The 18,531-nt window shown below is 39.4% G+C and overlaps 1 protein-coding gene across 5 annotated transcripts in view; it reads right to left on the reverse strand.

The window, feature by feature from the left end:
• LOC110041515 (uncharacterized) overlaps positions 1 to 18,531 on the reverse strand; it is a 98,891-nt gene that overhangs the window by 43,226 nt on the left and 37,134 nt on the right. For all 5 annotated transcript variants that reach the window (XM_089280833.1, XM_089280836.1, XM_089280834.1 and 2 more), the window contains 9 exons: positions 16,580 to 16,823; positions 13,213 to 16,164; positions 9,922 to 12,552; positions 9,455 to 9,613; positions 7,063 to 7,404; positions 5,492 to 6,328; positions 4,737 to 4,831; positions 4,107 to 4,244; positions 2,686 to 2,788 (listed from right to left, as the gene is read on the reverse strand). In XM_089280833.1, coding sequence (XP_089136959.1) covers positions 2,686 to 2,788; positions 4,107 to 4,244; positions 4,737 to 4,831; positions 5,492 to 6,328; positions 7,063 to 7,404; positions 9,455 to 9,613; positions 9,922 to 12,552; positions 13,213 to 16,164; positions 16,580 to 16,823 — 7,501 coding nt within the window. The remainder of the gene's footprint in view (positions 1 to 2,685; positions 2,789 to 4,106; positions 4,245 to 4,736; positions 4,832 to 5,491; positions 6,329 to 7,062; positions 7,405 to 9,454; positions 9,614 to 9,921; positions 12,553 to 13,212; positions 16,165 to 16,579; positions 16,824 to 18,531) is intronic.

The raw sequence follows: 18,531 nt of genomic DNA on the forward strand, positions 1-18,531 counted from the left end.
ACTGAATTCAGACGAGTGTAGCCTGGGCTAAACTTAACGCAAATTGAAAAAGGGGGGGGGGGGGTCGATAAATAATGAAAAAAATACTTAAATAAATGAAACATGCGGCAAGGAGTTCCTACATTTCATGCTAGGTAAGATTTACAAGCTGCTGTCATAGCGAAAGCAGAAAAAAAAACAACAACAAAGAAATGAAAAAAAAAAAAAAAAAAAAAATCAAAAAACACCTGATTCAGTCTTTAACACCGTTTTCATAAATCCAGACATATATATATATATATATATATATGTCTGGATTTATGAAAACGGTGTTAAAGACTGAATCAGGTGTTTTTTGATTTTTTTTTTTTTTTTTTTTTTTTTTTTCATTTCTTTGTTGTTGTTTTTTTTCTGCTTTCGCTATGACAGCAGCTTGTAAATCTTACCTAGCATGAAATGTAGGAACTCCTTGCCGCATGTTTCATTTATTTAAGTATTTTTTTCATTATTTATCGACCCCCCCCCCCCCCCCTTTTTCAATTTGCGTTAAGTTTAGCCCAGGCTACACTCGTCTGAATTCAGTTCGCGCGGTGACTCTGACAAGGAGCGACCGATTAGCGTTCTGTATTTGCTGTCTAAAGGAAGTCTGCCCAAGGACATCATTAAGTCCAATGAAGGCCCAAGTCTAACGATTTGCTAGTAAGCGTCGTCCATTATCGTACGTGAGGCGGGCCTGAGGAGATGTGTAAAATGTACGGGTCGCATTTAGTCCGGTAACAGTAGGCCGTTTGCCCTGTGGCGATAATGTTGTGCTTGCTTTAGACAGCAAAACTCTTTAGCCACATCGATTTAGGGCTTAGACGTGCAATGGACTAGACATTTCTAGCTGCTCTTGGCGTCATTTGCTCTGAACATTGATGTAGCTAAAATCTGTTGAAATCTGGATGTGCCATTCCGCGCTCGACAAAATTGAAGTACATCCGGGACATTGCTATTTGCGAGCAAAACATGGCCACGAGGAGAGAGAAGAACATGAGTTCAAGCGCTGATCGTGAGTAGAATTTCCTTGTTTTATCAATTTTAGGCGTTCTCGGCTTAGCTAAGTATCAGAACTGTCTGTGATTCGCTAGCGCGGAAGAAATTTATTTGCGTGGCTTCCGGGGGATAATTGACGTAACGACAACATGTTGAGTGTTCGCTTACTGCTAACTATGGCCTAGTTTGTCTGAAGTTCAATCGATTCTCGATGTAGGAAGCTCTTGTTCAGTCCATTTAGGACGATGCAGGCCTTTAGAAAGCGATAGATTAGCTCTCCGCCGCGGTTTTGATATCTGTACGTTCGTGTTGATTTAGAGTCCAATTTCATGTTAAAAGCACTCTTAATTAAATTGTACAATTCATGATTCAACGAAAAGACGGTGAATTTAGTCTTCCTGGCCTCAAAAGGCATACAGGAGAGTTATTTGCTGCTATTTGAGCTACGATAAGCCTCGTGGAAAGCTAGCTCTAGGACAGAATTGTAGCAAGTTAGATTATCAGTGACAAGTCAAATTCTATGGCTATGTTTTTGCGAATCCGGTCAGATATTGAAATGAAATGTCACGTAACGGCTACTTTTTGGCTGAAATATAGAGGTAAATAACCGATTCCACTGCTTACCATGCTCCTGTTAGCGTGACTGGCTAATTTAACCCACAGTAAAGACCTAGTGAGGTCATTTAGGTGAAATCGCAGAGGTTAAGCCTGTCTAAATTAGTGCCGCGGCGAACCAAATGATCAATGTAAGCTCTAATTTAGTTTTGTTTGGCTCGTTCGACTCATTTGCAGCGACTTTAAAGGCTTGTATAGGCATGGTATGGACTCTATTAAGAGTACACGAGGTAGATAGCACTCTCGGTGCGACATGGCCATATTTATGTACATTTTCTAACCGTTTTTTCAAAAACATGCCTGCTATTTTGGTGCAAAGTCTTTAACACGGTTTTCATAAATTCAGACATATATATATATATATATATATATATATATATATATATATATATATATATATATATATATATAGCAAAAACAAACATTTACACACCGGTCATCCCAACCGTTTTTTACAGACAAAGAAGTAAACAATCATTGAACTTGCCAAAGGATTATTTTCCAGTGCTCTTTCGATAGAGATAATAAAACTCGAGTTGTCCGGCGTCTCGATGACGTTGACATCATTAGAAGGTAATAGAAAATACCATAAATGTGTCCGACCGAGCTTTACCATTTTTTGCCTCATGTATAACTCTCTTCACGGATTACTAATGTAGCATAACTTTTCCTAATAGGTAGTAAGTGACCCATCAGGCCGAAGCTTATCCTGCTTTTTCAGTAGCATGAAGCGATTACGAGAGAACGCTAGAACATCGCAGGGTTACCCCCAGCAATGAGGTCGCCGGTATCCATTTATACACCTGGGTGGAGAGAGGTACTTAGTAAAGTGTCTTGCCCAAGAGCAAAACACATGTCTCCGAGCAGGGCTCCAACCCGGACTGCTCGATCGTGAGGCCACCGCGCCTCCTAAACTAACAAACTAGTTTTAACTTATTTTAATCTAAACTTCATGTACCCCAAAATAAAGTTGCCATTCTTTATACAATAACAGCATGAGGAAGATAACAGGTTCAACAGACTACTCGACTTACAAATGACCTAAGAATATTTTACCTGGCCTTCTGACACAAACAAATGGATGAAGATCATCGCATTGAGATTCTGTAATATTTCCATGGCTGTCAAAAACGGAGCACACTCCATTGTCTTTATTGGACTGCGATAAAAATTTAATAAACAGTTTAGTAGCTGGGCTTGTACGTAGATTACGATCAGGGCTGCGCTCTAGAAGTGCCCGGGTGCCACAGGCGGTTAACTTTTGCCTTTGAATTGGATGAGTGGAAGAACTTCCATTTCTCATAAAAGCTTAAGTGCTTGACACCCAGGATTCCATGGTTAGGAACCTTTGAGCTCACCGTAAATTTCTTAGACCACAGCCTTGGATCAACGATATTAATTTAGGTGTTTAATTTCTTTTTTCTTTTTTTGGAATTTCTCATTAACTTGAATTACATAAAATGAGAACACAGAAAAAATCCGTTTGTTTTAACTACTAGAAGGGTGGATATTTTAGAAGAGGGTAAAAATTCGTGTAAAGCCCCTTAGGTTGTCCACGTGAGCAAAATTAACGCCATAAGATTGGCTATTTCCAGACCGTCTTGTGATTTCCAAAACCAGGAGTGATCTGAAAATACCTTGGGGAGGATTGCGTTAGGAATACTGAAGACCTTTTCGTGGGATTATCTCTGTTACCCTCCATTATCCCCTTCATTATTCCCTGTGAATGTGGTACAAAGTAAATTATGTGAAATGAAATAGCCCTAGATAGACTGGGGAACACTTATATTTGCCTTTTGTAGGAAGCTGACGTACATGGGTTAGCTTAATCTCAACTAAGAAAACTAACAAGGGTTAGAAACTGTCAGAAACTGACATGGGCTAGCTTAATCTGGGTGAGGCCGAGTTATTCAAAGCCTGCTTAAGCTAACCCAGGATTAGCTCGAATTTTGATTCCAGTTTTGTAACTTTTCGGTTAGGTTTTCTGCTTATATTGAGTGTCCCTCAGTTTTCAGTTTGAATAATCTCAAACTACCCCCCCCCCCCCCAAAAAAAAAGTAAATAAATAAAACTATGAGAAGTCAAAGACTACTGTAAGTCAAAGACTACTACTTTTCAAGTTGGACTGGTTAGATCTTCTGTGAGATCCAACGCTCAATCAAGCAGGGTCTTCGTTGACGGCTTTGCAGTTTATTTAGCTTGCCAACAAACAAGCAGTGAAAAACAATTTTTTACAAGGAAAATTAATTCTTCTTTTAACTTTTAATACTGGGTTAGCGTTAGTCCGTTCTCGAGCAACTCGGCCCAGATGATCAACCTTCCAAAATGTGCTGTCCGTAAGTGTTTTGCGACTTCAAAGCATAAACCATGAATAAAGATCCTAAAAGCTAATGTGAGCTTTCCAACGCCACCAATCATTAAGAACAGATAGTAATAACAAATCTCAATTAATCAGCTATTTCCAACACTTTTCTAACCTCTGTTATAAAATCCCTTTTGATAGTCCACAGGGAAGGTGGTACAGCCGAAGAAATCATTGATTCTTCTCGTCTCAAATCTTTCACGAGCCTTTTGTCTCCGTCCGAAAACATGGCGATTATATTTCCACCGTAGCTCTGAAAAGATTCATAACAAGATTTGTATATTATGAACTAAACCTTCACTTAGCGTACGGTAAAATGGGAGCATGTGAGCCAGTTCCAGTTAGTTTCGTCGTTTAATCTGTTGCAAAAAGAGACAACCTTTGAAGGGGCAGCTTATTAAAAACTTCCCCCCATCATGACAATGATGTTATTTATCACGTACCTTTAGTAACTATTTTAGGAGCTGCTTTTAATTTGGTACACGAATTCAATCCCTGTCCAGTAAAGTGCAAAAGTTTGGGAATATTGTTGGAGTAGCTTTTAAATATGATCGGTGAAGGTTGTTCCTTCAAACCTTCATAATTCAATTAAAACAATTAGACTTAACCCATCTTGATTACTATGAAGTGATAGGTGATTCGGCCTTCGGCCTGATAAGTTTTCACCACATAGAAATCTCAAGCTCAAGATCTGATTGATCATTCTTCTTATTTTGGTTTAATTTATGCGTCTCGACGTATTTACCTGACAATATGTCTTAGCTTCTACAAAACGGAAGGAACCTCCTTTGTACAAAAAACATAGTTCGCTGTCCTTTATCCATTCCGGTGGGCAGGAAACTGAAAAAAACAAACAAACAAACAAAAAACAGGACCAAAGAAAACGGGTTTTTTGTTTGGTTGTCTCCCTTCTTAATTTTCTTTGATCTTTGTTACGTTTTACTTCGTTTCGTTGTGTTGTATTTTGGTCGTATTGATGTAAAAAGACCCAGAAATAACGTAAGCTGATACTTTTCTATCGTACAATGTTATTCAGCTTGGGTCTTCCATCTCATTGATGATAATTAAAGTTCAACATCAAATGGTCAGCTTGAATTTATCTAGTTCAAAATCGTTGCCAGTTTTTGTAGGGTGACGTTAGCGCTATATCGAAACTTATCATGTTCAGAGTGGTTTTCTCGTGAATTTCAAAGCTTTGGTTTTGCATAATCACGTCTATAGTTAATGATTCAAAAGTTCGCACAACTTGTTTTTTCATTCAATCAGAGAACTAAAACCAAACCCAATCGTCAATTGGCTCTCATACTTTTTCCCACGAGTCAGCTACAACTTTGCTTAGAGCTTTGATTGGCTTGCTTGATTATCAATGTCCTCTGTGACTGGTCGGTACATGTATATAAGGAAACTGTAGTTCTGGATTTGCGGCATGCAATTTAAAATCGCTCTAACATGCCCAATGGATATGTTGACTAAAGACCCAAATAAAAAAACAAAGCTTACCAGAAATAACTCTCTGCGGTGGCAACTGAACAAACGGCTTGAATATTACTGTTAATGACAGTCGGTAGTCTTTAGTCTCATCCATGATGAGGGAGCCGATCAAATTAGCCACGCTCTCTCCCCACCAATTTAAAGTCGCATTAACAACAACTTGTTTTCCCTGCAATGTCGTACCAATTTGGTAGCGGTTGCCGGGATTTTGAAACACGTTTCCGTGCATTTCTGCTGCTCCGTTGCAAAGAATCGTTACTCCATAATTGACATTGAGACCCAAAGCACTGTTCTTGTACAAAGTGTTGTTTAGAAAACGCAGAACTGTAGCATTTTCTTGAAGATAGTTGTACTCAAAAGCATATTGTCCAATATTATTGTAGAAGCAATTTCCTTGAACATGAGCTCGTAAATTGGTTATTCTGCAAACACTGTTTACTTTGCCATCGGGATCCTTAGCAAAATTACGAGAGAAATAGTTATTTGTTACTTTAACGTTGAAATAAGGTCCAGTTACTCCTACCAGGAACAAAGATACTCCTCTGTTGGAATCAAATGTGTTGCCATGAATGTGGTTCTTTAGCATATTGGATTGTGACTCTTCATAATGTACTCTGGAATATATGCTGCCATTTCTGTTCTCGGCCAGGTAATTGTTAAATAGTTCAAACGCTTGGTTTGCAGCATTGAGATGAATCGCTCCTGATGACGTACCGCCATTGTCCGTAATTTTACAACGTTCTATTCTGAGAAGGTGGTTTTCGGTTTGAGTGGAAGTGTAGCTCATTCCCTGCTCAACGTTACCGCTGAAGACGCTCTCCGTTACACGATGGGTGAAGACGTGGGCTATAAACAGAACACCAAAAATCCATGCACAGTAGAGATTACGTGTGAATTAGTTTAAAATGGCAGTAAATATTTCCTCCTTTATTTAACCTCTTGTTAGAACTAATTTGGTAAAAATACCATGCAAAATAAAATGTGTGTCACGACAATCCGTATAGGCAACTTGATTGACAATGGAAAGTCTACCGGAAGGTTTTTTACCATGTAAATCAAATTGAGTTACATTATATAGAAAGAAAATCACATCAGCCCCAGCTGGTTTCAATGTGGGACTAATTCTACCAAGGTCGAAATGGAATTCGGAAATGTTGGTTTTTTAAGTAGAAGAACGTCAAAACCGGAGTACTCAGACAAAGCTCTCCGGGCAGGACGGGAACCAACAACAAAAAACTCAACCCACGTAGGGCAGCAGGCCGGGATTGAATATTCAAGCAAGCGCTCTCACCACTGCCATTCTTGCTCCCCCAAGATGTATCAGAAGCCAAATCTATACTTGAGATGAGTAATCCGACTGAGACGGGTAATTCGTCTGCCCGAGACGGATAAATCGTCTCAGATGGATTTATGGTCTCCTAGTATAGATCCGGCATCGGATAATTTGTCTCTAGTATAAATCCGGCAAATACCTTTAATTTTTCCAGTGTTTCAATCAATTTTAAAACCCATATTTTAAGTTATTACTGTAAACATTACCCTAGGACGCCGTCCTTTAAATGGAAAGTGTATCAACTTACATAAGTTGCACCGAATGAATTCCATGTCATCTACTACAACGTATGCATGGCCCCAAAAGTGCCCAAGGAAGACAACCGAGTAATTGTAGGAAGTCTGCGGTAGCTTAATAACTTTCTTTTTCCAGTACGTCGTGAGCTCACTTGTGGACCACAATGATGTTGTCCTATTTCCATTTAATTCTTCAATGAAAACAGATAGTGATGCATACACCCGCCCATACCAATCTTTCCAAAATCTGTAGTAGAACTCTAAGGAGCAGTAGTCGCTTTCCTTGAAAATGGGCGGGCTGGAAAAGGCGCCATATCCCGAATACCAGCGGCGTCCTAGCCAAATATAATTTCCTGAGGCAAAATGCCATGTACAAAAAAAGAGATAAAAAAAGAACGTATGACAGTTAGCATTTCATACGAGCATCCTCACTTAACAATTGTATATGTAGCTCTAATCTAAACAAGCGAAGGTGAACTCGTTTCTCCCGTATATCCTTACATATCTCATCTACATCTTACTATGTTATTCTTCCGCTTGGAATTCATGGTCTTTTAAGATATTTTTATTGAACTGGACTCAGTCGCATTAAAATAACTTTTTTTTACTGGAGTCATAAACACGAGCACAGGGTTAAGCATCCACGGGGACAGAAGCCAAGAACACTCACTCTTCCTATGTCAATGCGGAATACCATCAAATTAGCTGATCTGTGATTTTATCTTTCTTGTGATATCACACCTCAAATATAGCTAAGTTGTTACATAATAAAATTATATTGTATTGCATTGCATTGCATTGCATTGTATTATATTGTATTGCATTGTATTGCATTGTATTGCATTGCATTGCATTGTACTGTATTGTATTGTATTGTATTGTATTTAACAAATAAAGAAGCCTCGACTGTGCTCTGTTCCGTTGTAAAGCACGCAGGTAGCGGAAGAGCACGAAAGAAGTGTGGGGAAAAACACGAGACGCAGCCGAGTGTTTTTCCCTACTTCTTGAGTGCTCCACCGCTTCCTAAGTGCTTTACAACAGAACAGAGCACAGTCGAGGCTTCTTTGTTTTATGATAAAGAATCCGATAATTTCCCCACGCGTTTGGCTGAATTTTCAAACCAAACTTTATTTTACAAACGAGCAAGTGGCGTAAGCCGTGCACTGTTCTCTAATAAAGCACGCTAAAATAAGCCAATCACTATCCTTGTTAGAATTGTTCAAATAATTTGATTGGCTATGGAAGCGACAGCTGTCAATCACAAACTGGACTTCAGCTGATCTTTTAGTTTCGAGTAGTTTGAGCGGCTTTCGAGAGAAGAACGATGCCTTCAAAGTTCGCTTTTAAGTTAATTTTTTAATGCGGATCTTAAGGCGGGTGAAGTTTTATAGTCCAGAGGAATCCGGTCGTATTGTGGCCTATGAAAACGTGCACTTTTCCAGTGGAAATTACGAAACGCGGAGCTCGAAGCTTGCGGATGAAAATGCGGAATGCCGAGTTAAATTTGAAAGGAGCCACAGTTATTTACGGCTTGTAGCCGCATGCAGCAAGATTGCCTGAACTAGCGTAAAAGTTAGAAAGACTAAACGGCTCCCACTGGTTCTACTCCGAGCACAAAAGAGGATATCAGAGCAAGCTTTGCACTGACCACTCGTCGCTTCACTTCGCTGAAATTACCGGAGAACGAGCGTTACTACACTGCATGTAAGTGTTGTTTGAGCAATTGAGTATTTTTACAAAAATAAAGCTTCTTATCATAAACAGAGACAGTTCAATTGTTGTTTTCTGTCGTTGTTTTACTTCTTAAGTATATAAGTATAAGTATAGCTGCCTTCGTAACAAATATAATGTCTTTTATCGAAGCACTGTTTAGGTTGAGAATTTGTTTCTTTCGCTACGTGTTTTGTCGGCGGGAATCTAACAAAACTTGTTATTTTGGTACAGTTTTAACACTACTGTTGCTAACAATGGTCTCTGTGAGCCATACTTACTACAGACAAAAAGCTCGTTTCCATAACGTTTGTCTGAATCACAGGGGATGTTTAATGTGGGGCAAATATGTCAAAATTCCGAAGCAAAAATTTGAAAGCCAACCTACTGTCATCAACCCGTGCTCTGTTCTCTGATAAAGCACGCTCTTTCAGCCAATCAGAGAGCGCGTTATATGGAAACTTGATTATATTGTATTGTATTGCATTGCATTGCATTGCATTGCGTTGTATTGTATTGTATTGTATTGTATTGTATTGTATTGTTGTACTCAGCGTGAACATCCAAAACTGCGGCCTATACTGCAGGTGATTCTCAGAAAAGCGCTCTTCATGATTTACAACTGAAGGTTGCATGTGTGGTTAGGCTTACAGATCTGATGAAGTAACATTTACGTTATCATACACGACTTACCTGTACTACCACTGTACGAATAAGTATGGTCCGGAATAGCGGTAGGCTTATAATAGTCGCCATACCATCTCCACTGCCACGTTAGCCTGACGCTTCTAAAATAATGTCCAGGATATTGTCTCCATCCACAATTACCTCGCTCAAATGTGCAAGGCATATCTGATAAAGTGAGACAAAAAAAATCAAAGCAGTTTAGGGAATGATCTTTAAACCAAGGACTACAGAAGTTACATATTGCATTGTACAATTAACAGTTAAGCTATGAATTGCTTACTGCTTCAAGTCATAATCAGCGATAATAGGAAAGATTACACGCAGTTGTTCACTGATTATGTTGCTGAGGAAATAAATGAACCATCTTAGCTGCTATCTCCGGTTGTATTGATTAATGTAATGGTGATTTACCATCATGGAAAAATTGGCTTTTTAAGCTACGCAATTGCTAACACAGCAAACGGTATACCAACCTCCTATTTCAACTCGTTGTACTTGTAAAAGCACTTCGCTAGAATGCCATCCCTCGAAATAAACTGTGATAGCATTCCACGGAATCAGTCGGCGTCTTGACAGCGGTCCTATATCTCTAGAGGAAAACTTCAAGATGGTCTTTCTATAAGGGTTGTATATCATGATAGACCTAACATTCTTCATTACCAGCAACTGAAGAGCGAAACCTGCATCTCTGTCCGTTTTAACCTCCATATGGCAGCGCAACCCTATGTTTAAGAACCTCATCAATGGTGGAAAAACGTATAGGAGTAAATCACGTTCCCTAATAGTGACATTTGTTGCTGGATCGCACAACAAAACTTGTCCGTAGGAAACACCTTCAATCCAATGACCATCCAACTCATGAAAACTCAACCCATGTGTGTTGTTCATCGACGTTACTTTCTCAATGGTGAAATTCCGTTTTGGTATCAAAACGTCACCTCCATAACCTCCAGTATTGACCAAGAACATGTCTCTCAGGTACACTTCTCTTTCTGGAAACAAAACTTTGAGACCACCTGCTGTGCAATTTGAAATAGACACGTGATTCATTTCGGGAACGTTCTGAATCATTTCAATAGCAGCAACCTTCTTGCCATGTTTTTCACCACAGTGCTCGATTTTTAAATGCTGTAGACGTGATGTCATTGGGTAAGAAGTATTCCGAAATACGCGAAGAAATCTTAAATTTCCCCAGGGCGTCCCTCCTTTGCAGTGTAAGGCAACTTGTCGAGTCGAATTGCCACTGACATTATGGAAAGATAACAGACATTCGTTAATCTCTGTTTCATTACCACGGCAATTCAAAATTGCACCAAGTGAAGATGAATGAACGACATTAATGATTAACGCAGGCGCTTGATAGCCGAGTTTTCCACATATCACTTTAGCGTTCTTCCTTCCAAATGTCATGGTTTCGTTTACACACACTGGGGTCCAATTACCATTATGCAATACTTCTAAACGTCCTTGCCACGGGAATGTGCCTTCCACTAAACGAACAGGAATCGATATTTTCGTTTGACTTCTCTTCAGCAGAGAAAATGTTACAGGATTCTCCCTATTTCCCAGCACAAAGAGAGCACCAAGAATCAACATACCAACACCTGAGCCAAACTGTAATTCGACACCTGGGTGAATTGTTAGTTCAGCGTCCGGCAAAACAGTAACATCGGAAATTACTATATAAGGGCTGAATTTACTCCACAGGTTAAGGCTAGATGAAATACGTCCACCCAAATATCGAGTTGCAAATGTTTCGCGGCCATCGCTTTGGTTTGACCCTTGCATTAATTCTCCCATGCTGCCAATGAATGGAATAAAAACAGCCAAGGCCCTTTCGTAATTGTCCTCAGCATCATAGATTCTCTCCTTAATTTGATTCTCGTTGTCATAACCCCAGAAGTTTAAGGACACATTCACAATGCTGGTGTGTGAGTCTGCAGTGATGTTTACGCAAAGTTCCTTTGGAAAGCTTTGGCTGTTAAATCTATTGTGGCGTATTGAAATTACTTTATATTCCTTCATTCCTGAGATCTCAACTTCACAACCAGAAGACCAAGTGTTTGAGTTGTTTAGAAGTGAATTGTTCATGAAAGTGATATGTTTTTTGGCACCTACAAAATACTCGTTATGGAGGAGAACCACATTTAGTCCTTCGTTAAACTTAAAGACATTGTTAAGAATTATGACGTCGTTTTCCATTCTTCTGATCTCTAAAACGCTTCCGTTCGCGTCGCTATTATCCTTGAAAACGTTATATTGAATTGCGGCAGGAGCTCGAAAAAAAGACTGTTCTTCCACAAACACAGACCGTCCGTAGTTTCCTTCGAATACGTTTCCATCAATGATCAACTCCTTTGTGCCTCCTCTAACATAAATGACTCCTTTCTCTTGGAAAAAGTTAAATAAGAACTTATTTCGTCGAACGAAGAGTCCAGGCGAAAATCGATCATCTGTATATCTAGTCGTCATGATAACGGAATTCTGTGTGTTGTTCATGAAAATGTTACCTTCAAATTCCCATGGATAAAACTTCGGGGATTCATCGATGTTTACTACAGGGCCCTGATTCATTAAAAATGTACAGTTTTTAAAGGATGCCTGTGATCCATCAGGAGTGTATCGGGCGTAACGAATGTCTGAGTAAACTGAGGTAGCTTTGTTCCACCCAAAAAAGCTATTGATTGCAAAAAGACTTGCGTCTTCGTAATTACCTTTCAGATAAATTCCAAATCCCTCGCTGTGAATGACGCTACTGTTTAGGAAATGGACCATTTTCTGACCATCCGAAACTATGTAAAGGGCATTGGAAGTCGAGTTTGAAACGTCGGTGTTTTCAATATTAACGTTGCCCGAAAACGAAGAAAGTCTAATCCCAACCTGATTTCCAATAAAGGAACAGTTAAACAGGTTAAGGTTTTCAACATGTAAAAAAGCCGTTGTGACACCGTTAGCGGGTGAGTCTTGTACAACTGAGCTTTGGATCTGAACGTTTCCTGAGTGTTCACCACCTAAATAGATCCCGCCATAAACGTTGCTGATAAAATTGCATTTCGAAATGATCAGGTTCGGCGATGTCAACCACTGCTTTGCTCTGTCTGGTTCTATCAAAAAAGAAACAGTTGTTAAAACAAAACACAAGCATGCAATTTGCCACAATTTCATGGCGTGATCAATTTTATTTAAAATTGTAAGGGCAGTTGACTTAGCATGTGACATCGGAAAACTGTAGCGAAAAAGTCCCATTATTAAAATTTATAGGCTTCGATTAATCAGACCAACTAACCACATCAGTTAGAGTGTCTTTAGGGTATGTTACTGTACTGTCTCTGCTTATGTATTTGTAAAAGTCACAAAATTTGGAGATTGTTATAACACAAGACACGTGCGATTTTCACCGATTTTGATCACTTGATAGTTGAATATGTCTTAGAGATCATTCCATGTTGTTCTACGGCAAATTTGATTGACAAATGATCTCTGAACAGGAAAACGCAGCAGAGTAAGAGTAATGACTCTTTATGTCCGCATAGTGTGGATCATTTTCCCCTAACAATTCCCTTAAGGGAATACCCACTTAGATGCCCGAAGCAAAAATATATTTCTTTAATCTTCAATACAGTTGTAAGTATGCACCAGTATACATTGTCCTTCTGTGAGTCCATGAATGAAGTGGGTAAGATGTATCGTTTATTTCTCGTTCAATATGTGTTGTTTGTTGTAAAAACTATTTAACAGAAGCCTGCAAAGAAAAGCTTACTTACCTTTGATAAGAAACAGTACAAAGTGCACCGTGCTAAAGTAATCGTAGTAAAAATCTGAGCTTTCTAAAAGGACTGAGCTTGAGTTTGTTTTCCAGGCAGGACGGGTTCTCCAGCTTAGTGAGTGAACATCCCAAAAAGCCCTTAATGTCTTGCTTGTTCCACTGTAGACGTGAAAAACTGACGACGATCGCACATCATGATGGATTAATTGCATTCCAACGCTATAATCCTTTGGAACTGTGATCACCTTCTTACAGGCACGGCGGCTTTTTGTTCTCACAACCAGGTAATACACTACGCTAAAATCATCGATAAAAGTATCATTTCCAGAGCACACGTTGATGTTCTTCTTCACACTCATGTCCGCTATTTTGAACACATGGTCGTTAAGGGGCTTCCAGCTATAATAATACGTAAACCCGTAGCCTTTGGTGTTTACAACATTAGTAGCTGTGAGATTCAGAAAGGGAGATTCCAGAAGTACTCCAGACCCCTCAGTGTTGGTTATTGTCGAGTTTATGATGTCAGGAGTGACATCAAAGGGATCTGGATACATCATTTGCAAGCCCCTGCTGGCAGAATTATTCACCAAGACGCCGTTGATGTTGTTCTGATTGACGTCCACCCTTAAAGCAATACCAGGAATGCTGAGGTCGTCTCTGTAGGCGAAGCCTGCGTAGTCTATGTCAACATTTCTGATGTCACTTTTCTTTGGTGTTATCGTCAAGTGAACACCGCTCCAATAAGGAGTTTTGCAACGAATATACCCGACATAGCTGGAGCATGATGATGAAGCGACCCAGTTGTTCCTGTTGCAATGTATAATACTGTCACTTTCATCTGTGTCACATCGAACATTATGGAGAAAGGTCTCGTTTCCATTTGAGTTACGATAAACGTAACTTAGTGCTTCATATCCTAACTGCCTGCATACTATAGTAGACACATAGTGATATCTTGTTAGGCACACCGGCATCCATCTGTTATTGAACCATATTTCAAGTACTCCATCCCATGGGTCAGGACTGCCAACGAGTCTTATTTCCTTTTGCAAAGGTTTCTTAGGCACAAGCTTTACCCTCTTGCTCTCTGTACCTTTGATGACAACCTGACCAAAAACAATGAAAACGGCTTGCAATGGAAATCCCAATGTGACGTTTTCTTCAACGGTAAGGACGCCATTAGGTAGAACTATGACATCCCCGACTACTTGGTAAGTGTCACTGTCTTTTGGTAAGGTGACTGTTTGGTTCAGTGTTCCACCTAACTTATTTCCTTGAACGAAACAGAGACGACGGGTACCATTGTGGACCTTAACTGTGTTAGAATGAACGGAATCCAGAAATGGGTAGTACTGAATCTGTGCTAGTTCGATTCGATCGCCGAAGTGAAAAATCCTTTCTTTTACTTTGCATTCGTCCCTTGAGCCCCACCAGTTTTCCCTAGCCTGAATGACTCGTTCGTGATCTCTAAGGAGAGTTGCCATTTCGTGAGGAAACAAAGGATTGACAAACGAATTATGCTCCACGGTGATTGTCCCTTCTTTTACGGCTAAAACTGCTTGTGTTTTAGTACGAACATAGCTGCTGGAGAATGACTGGATGGCTCGGTTCTCGATGAATGAGTTATTGTTGAAGACGATGTACCGCTTTGTGGGAAAAGCATTGTAGTCAACGAAAACAGTATATTCTCCTATATTCTTGAGGAAGGTACTGGATAGAACTCTCACATGGGCAGGAAAGGAATAATCGTCGGAACAGTAATTGTCATAGTAAGCCACCTTCAGTGCATAACCACTATTGTTCTTGATCTCGTTATTTGCTAAGACAGCACTTAGCTCGTACCATTCTGGACCATAGATGTAAATACCGAATTTCTGGTTTCCCTCGACCGTGTTTCCGGTAAATGAAAGTTGAACGCTTCTGTGACGTGGATAACTAGAGTACCATCTGCAGCCGGAAGGATAAAACCAGCAACCACCGAGCGCGTTATTGGCAATTGTAGAATTGGCCACTGTAACAGCATAGTCCTCGACACCTTGTCGAAATCCATCCGTCAGATGAAATATGAGCCCATAACGATTGCTTTTCAAAACACTGCAGTTCTGAAGATGGGCAGACTGAAGACGAGCGTCAAAAGAATCCACAAGCCATATTCCGTTCCGTTTGTTACCATAAACATAACAGTCCTTTAAAGTCAGTTGTCCTTCCTGGTTCTCTAAGGAAAACCCATCAATTTGGTTACCAATGGAAGACCACGATTCTATGTTCATGCTGCTGACTCCTTGGTAGAAAACCAGGCCTGTTTTCAGATTGTAAGATGTGGAAATTTCCTGCAAATTAACGCTACCTGTGAAAACCTCTTTAACATGTGCGCCATGTAACGTATTTCCGTCAAACGAGGAGGATGTTACGTTCATACTCTTGGCTCTTACTCTTTCAAACAAAGCACCGTTCTGTGAGTTTCCAAGTGAAGTTATGTCTGAAAGAAGAATCTGGCAATCTTCACGGAAGTCCTTGAAATAAACTCCTTGGCCTCCGCTGTTGCGAAGAAACTTTGTGTTGGAGATATTTATAGTAGAGTCGAGTGGGTTTGAGATGTATAAGCCTTCACCCAAGTTCTCGTTCACATGACTGTCAGTCATTAAGAAAGATAAAGTTCCTGACTCGATTACGATTCCTGATTGGTGGTTTTTCGAGGATGTGACAGTTTTAAATACCAAAGATCCTGACACGTTTTCAATGTGCGCGCCATGGTTTTGGTTATCAGCAAGCACAGATGATACGACATGGAATCCCCCGTGTACTCCGCTTATATGTAGGCCAACACCACCATTTTTCGACGCCACCGTGTTAAAAATTTGAAAACAGCCCATCAGGTCATATACTGCAATTCCGGTCTTAAAGTTGTTGGAGAAAGTACTGTTTGATATTAGAAAGGATGGAGGCGACTCTGAATAGAAATAAAAACAAACACCACAGTAAAAATACGCGAAAAATGATCTTATAAAAAAAACCTTGATATAGTTTCGACCTCTGTTTAATAAAAATACAATGAGTATCTTTTTACAAGACAGTTTTTCTTCGCCTACATAATTACCATACTTTTTCCCTCCGAGTTGCCCATTTGAAACAATATTTCGCTGTTTTGCAACCGCATACTTGTTCTATAGAAGCAACAGACGAAGCAGGAGAAAGCAGTTTATACAAAAAGAAAAAAACAGTTCAAACATTCGGAGCAAATCAAAGCGTCGTGTGTAACTATGAAGTAGGTCAGTCGTTGATACATAATAATAAAATTGTATATCTACAATCTGCTGAGATCAGCGTTTATATTGAGAAGTTACTTCTGTAAATTTAACAGGTACCTTGATCTTCCACTATGATCATCTCCAGATTGGCAGGAACTTTGGAATTGCCTTTAGAATAGAAAGAAATGTCCAAGACAGAACTAGAAGCAGTTTTTACCGTCTTTCCATTGTACTCATCTGTAATCCTAATGAGTATGGTGTTGTTGTGCGCACTTCCAGCTGTAACATTTAGCTCAAATTCACTTCCTGCAATCGACCGAAAATGCACGGAAAGTGTTTTTCCAGGTCGAGCTCTGAAGACCTACAAAATAAAATAATTTATAATGCAGTCGAACCTGTATGCTAGAGCAGCCGCGGTGAAGGATTGACTGGCCCTTTTGAAACGATGACTGCTATATGCTAATAGCATGTATTGATCAGCAAACAGTCCGCAGTGGCGAATTTATGGGTAGTGGATTGGGTAGCTACGCAGCCCACGTTTGGAGAAGCAAAATCAAAAGCTCCCTAAGTTAGCCATGGAGAATAGGCCAATTCCAAGCTTACTTTTGCCTTTGTGTCAAAATGAGTCTTTGTGCGAAACTATTCGTATGAATATGTATGTCACCTATATGTATGGCAACTCGGAAGTGGAATTGAAGTCTACATACGAGGCAAATGGCCCGTTGGGCTGGCGCGGAGTATTTCTTCTACCCCCCTGGATGGGATGCTAATCCATCGCAGGATTACCCCCCGCCCCATCCCCCCCAACATTAAATTAGCCAGTACCCATTTATACACCTGAATGGAGAGAGGCACTCTCAGAGTAAAGTGTCTTGCTCAAGAATACAATACAATGTCCCCAACCAGGACTTGAACCCAGACTGCTCGAAATAGACAAGAAATACAAAAATCAAATGCCAGGATGTTTACACAGACTGCCTATAAATTTCAAAATGGATAATAATTAATTGTGATTGAAACTGGAACATTGTTATTATATTAACTTGTACATGATGTAGTGTCAAAGAATAACAACAGTCTGTTGCAAAATGAAATCATTAAATCAGAGTTCACCATATTTACCAGTCAGTCCAAAATTGACACCAAGTCACTGGTGTTGGTTATAATATATGTATAATACAACTATTAGTGAGTCAGCAGTGCATTTTGGGTCAAGGTAAATTGGTTATGGTCCTTGACCAGTAACATTATGAAACCGCTGTACAACAATGATGCAAAAATTATAATACATGATTTTGATATTTATTTTAGACAATCAATTTAGAGTATTTTGCCCAGTTTCAATTATGTGGGACATGGTTGGTGGCAAAATCTTGCTTATTTTTAGCTATGTCAAACATAAACAATTTGATTTTAGCTTGCTTGTAAATGGGAAATCTATAGAAAAAAGTATTTCCTTCAATATTATAAGAGTCATTTCAAACAGTTTTGCAATTTATAAGTTTTTTTTTTTTACTACATAGCTATATCCATGGGAAGGGGGTAGGGAAGTAACAAAGTTTTCTACAAGGAGGCTTTGCACCAAGGTCAAAACCCTATCTAGTTGACCTCATGTTTTTGACAGAAAAGGTTTCCCTTTTATATACATGCATGTAGCTTGTAGCTTGAAATCCCTTACACAAACCTAATTTGGCCCACTAGATCTTATTTCTTGGATAAATAATCTGAATTAATGTTTGAAATCCCTCAGTGTCATGTTAAGTCTTATAATACCTCCAGCCTGAAGTAGTGCACCTTCAGTCAACTATAAGGAGAAACCCAGCTTGGTGCAATACGATAATAAGGGTACTAAATATTGTAGTGTATGCAAGGAAAATAACAATAATTTTCTTTCTTGGAAACAAAAATCACGGTATGTTATTTCTAGATATCTTGGTAATTGTTTGTGCTAATCTCACTAGCAAGTCAGTAATATTCGAAAGGCGTGCAGATATGTCTCTTCCAATAGATTTTTTGCAATGATTACAGAACATACTTATGTTGACAAGTATCAAGCATTCTCATCTCCA

The sequence above is a fragment of the Orbicella faveolata genome, unplaced genomic scaffold, assembly GCF_042242905.1.
Source record: "Orbicella faveolata isolate gen_17 unplaced genomic scaffold, um_ofav_v1 contig_48, whole genome shotgun sequence".
NCBI classification, from domain to species: domain Eukaryota; kingdom Metazoa; phylum Cnidaria; class Anthozoa; order Scleractinia; family Merulinidae; genus Orbicella; species Orbicella faveolata.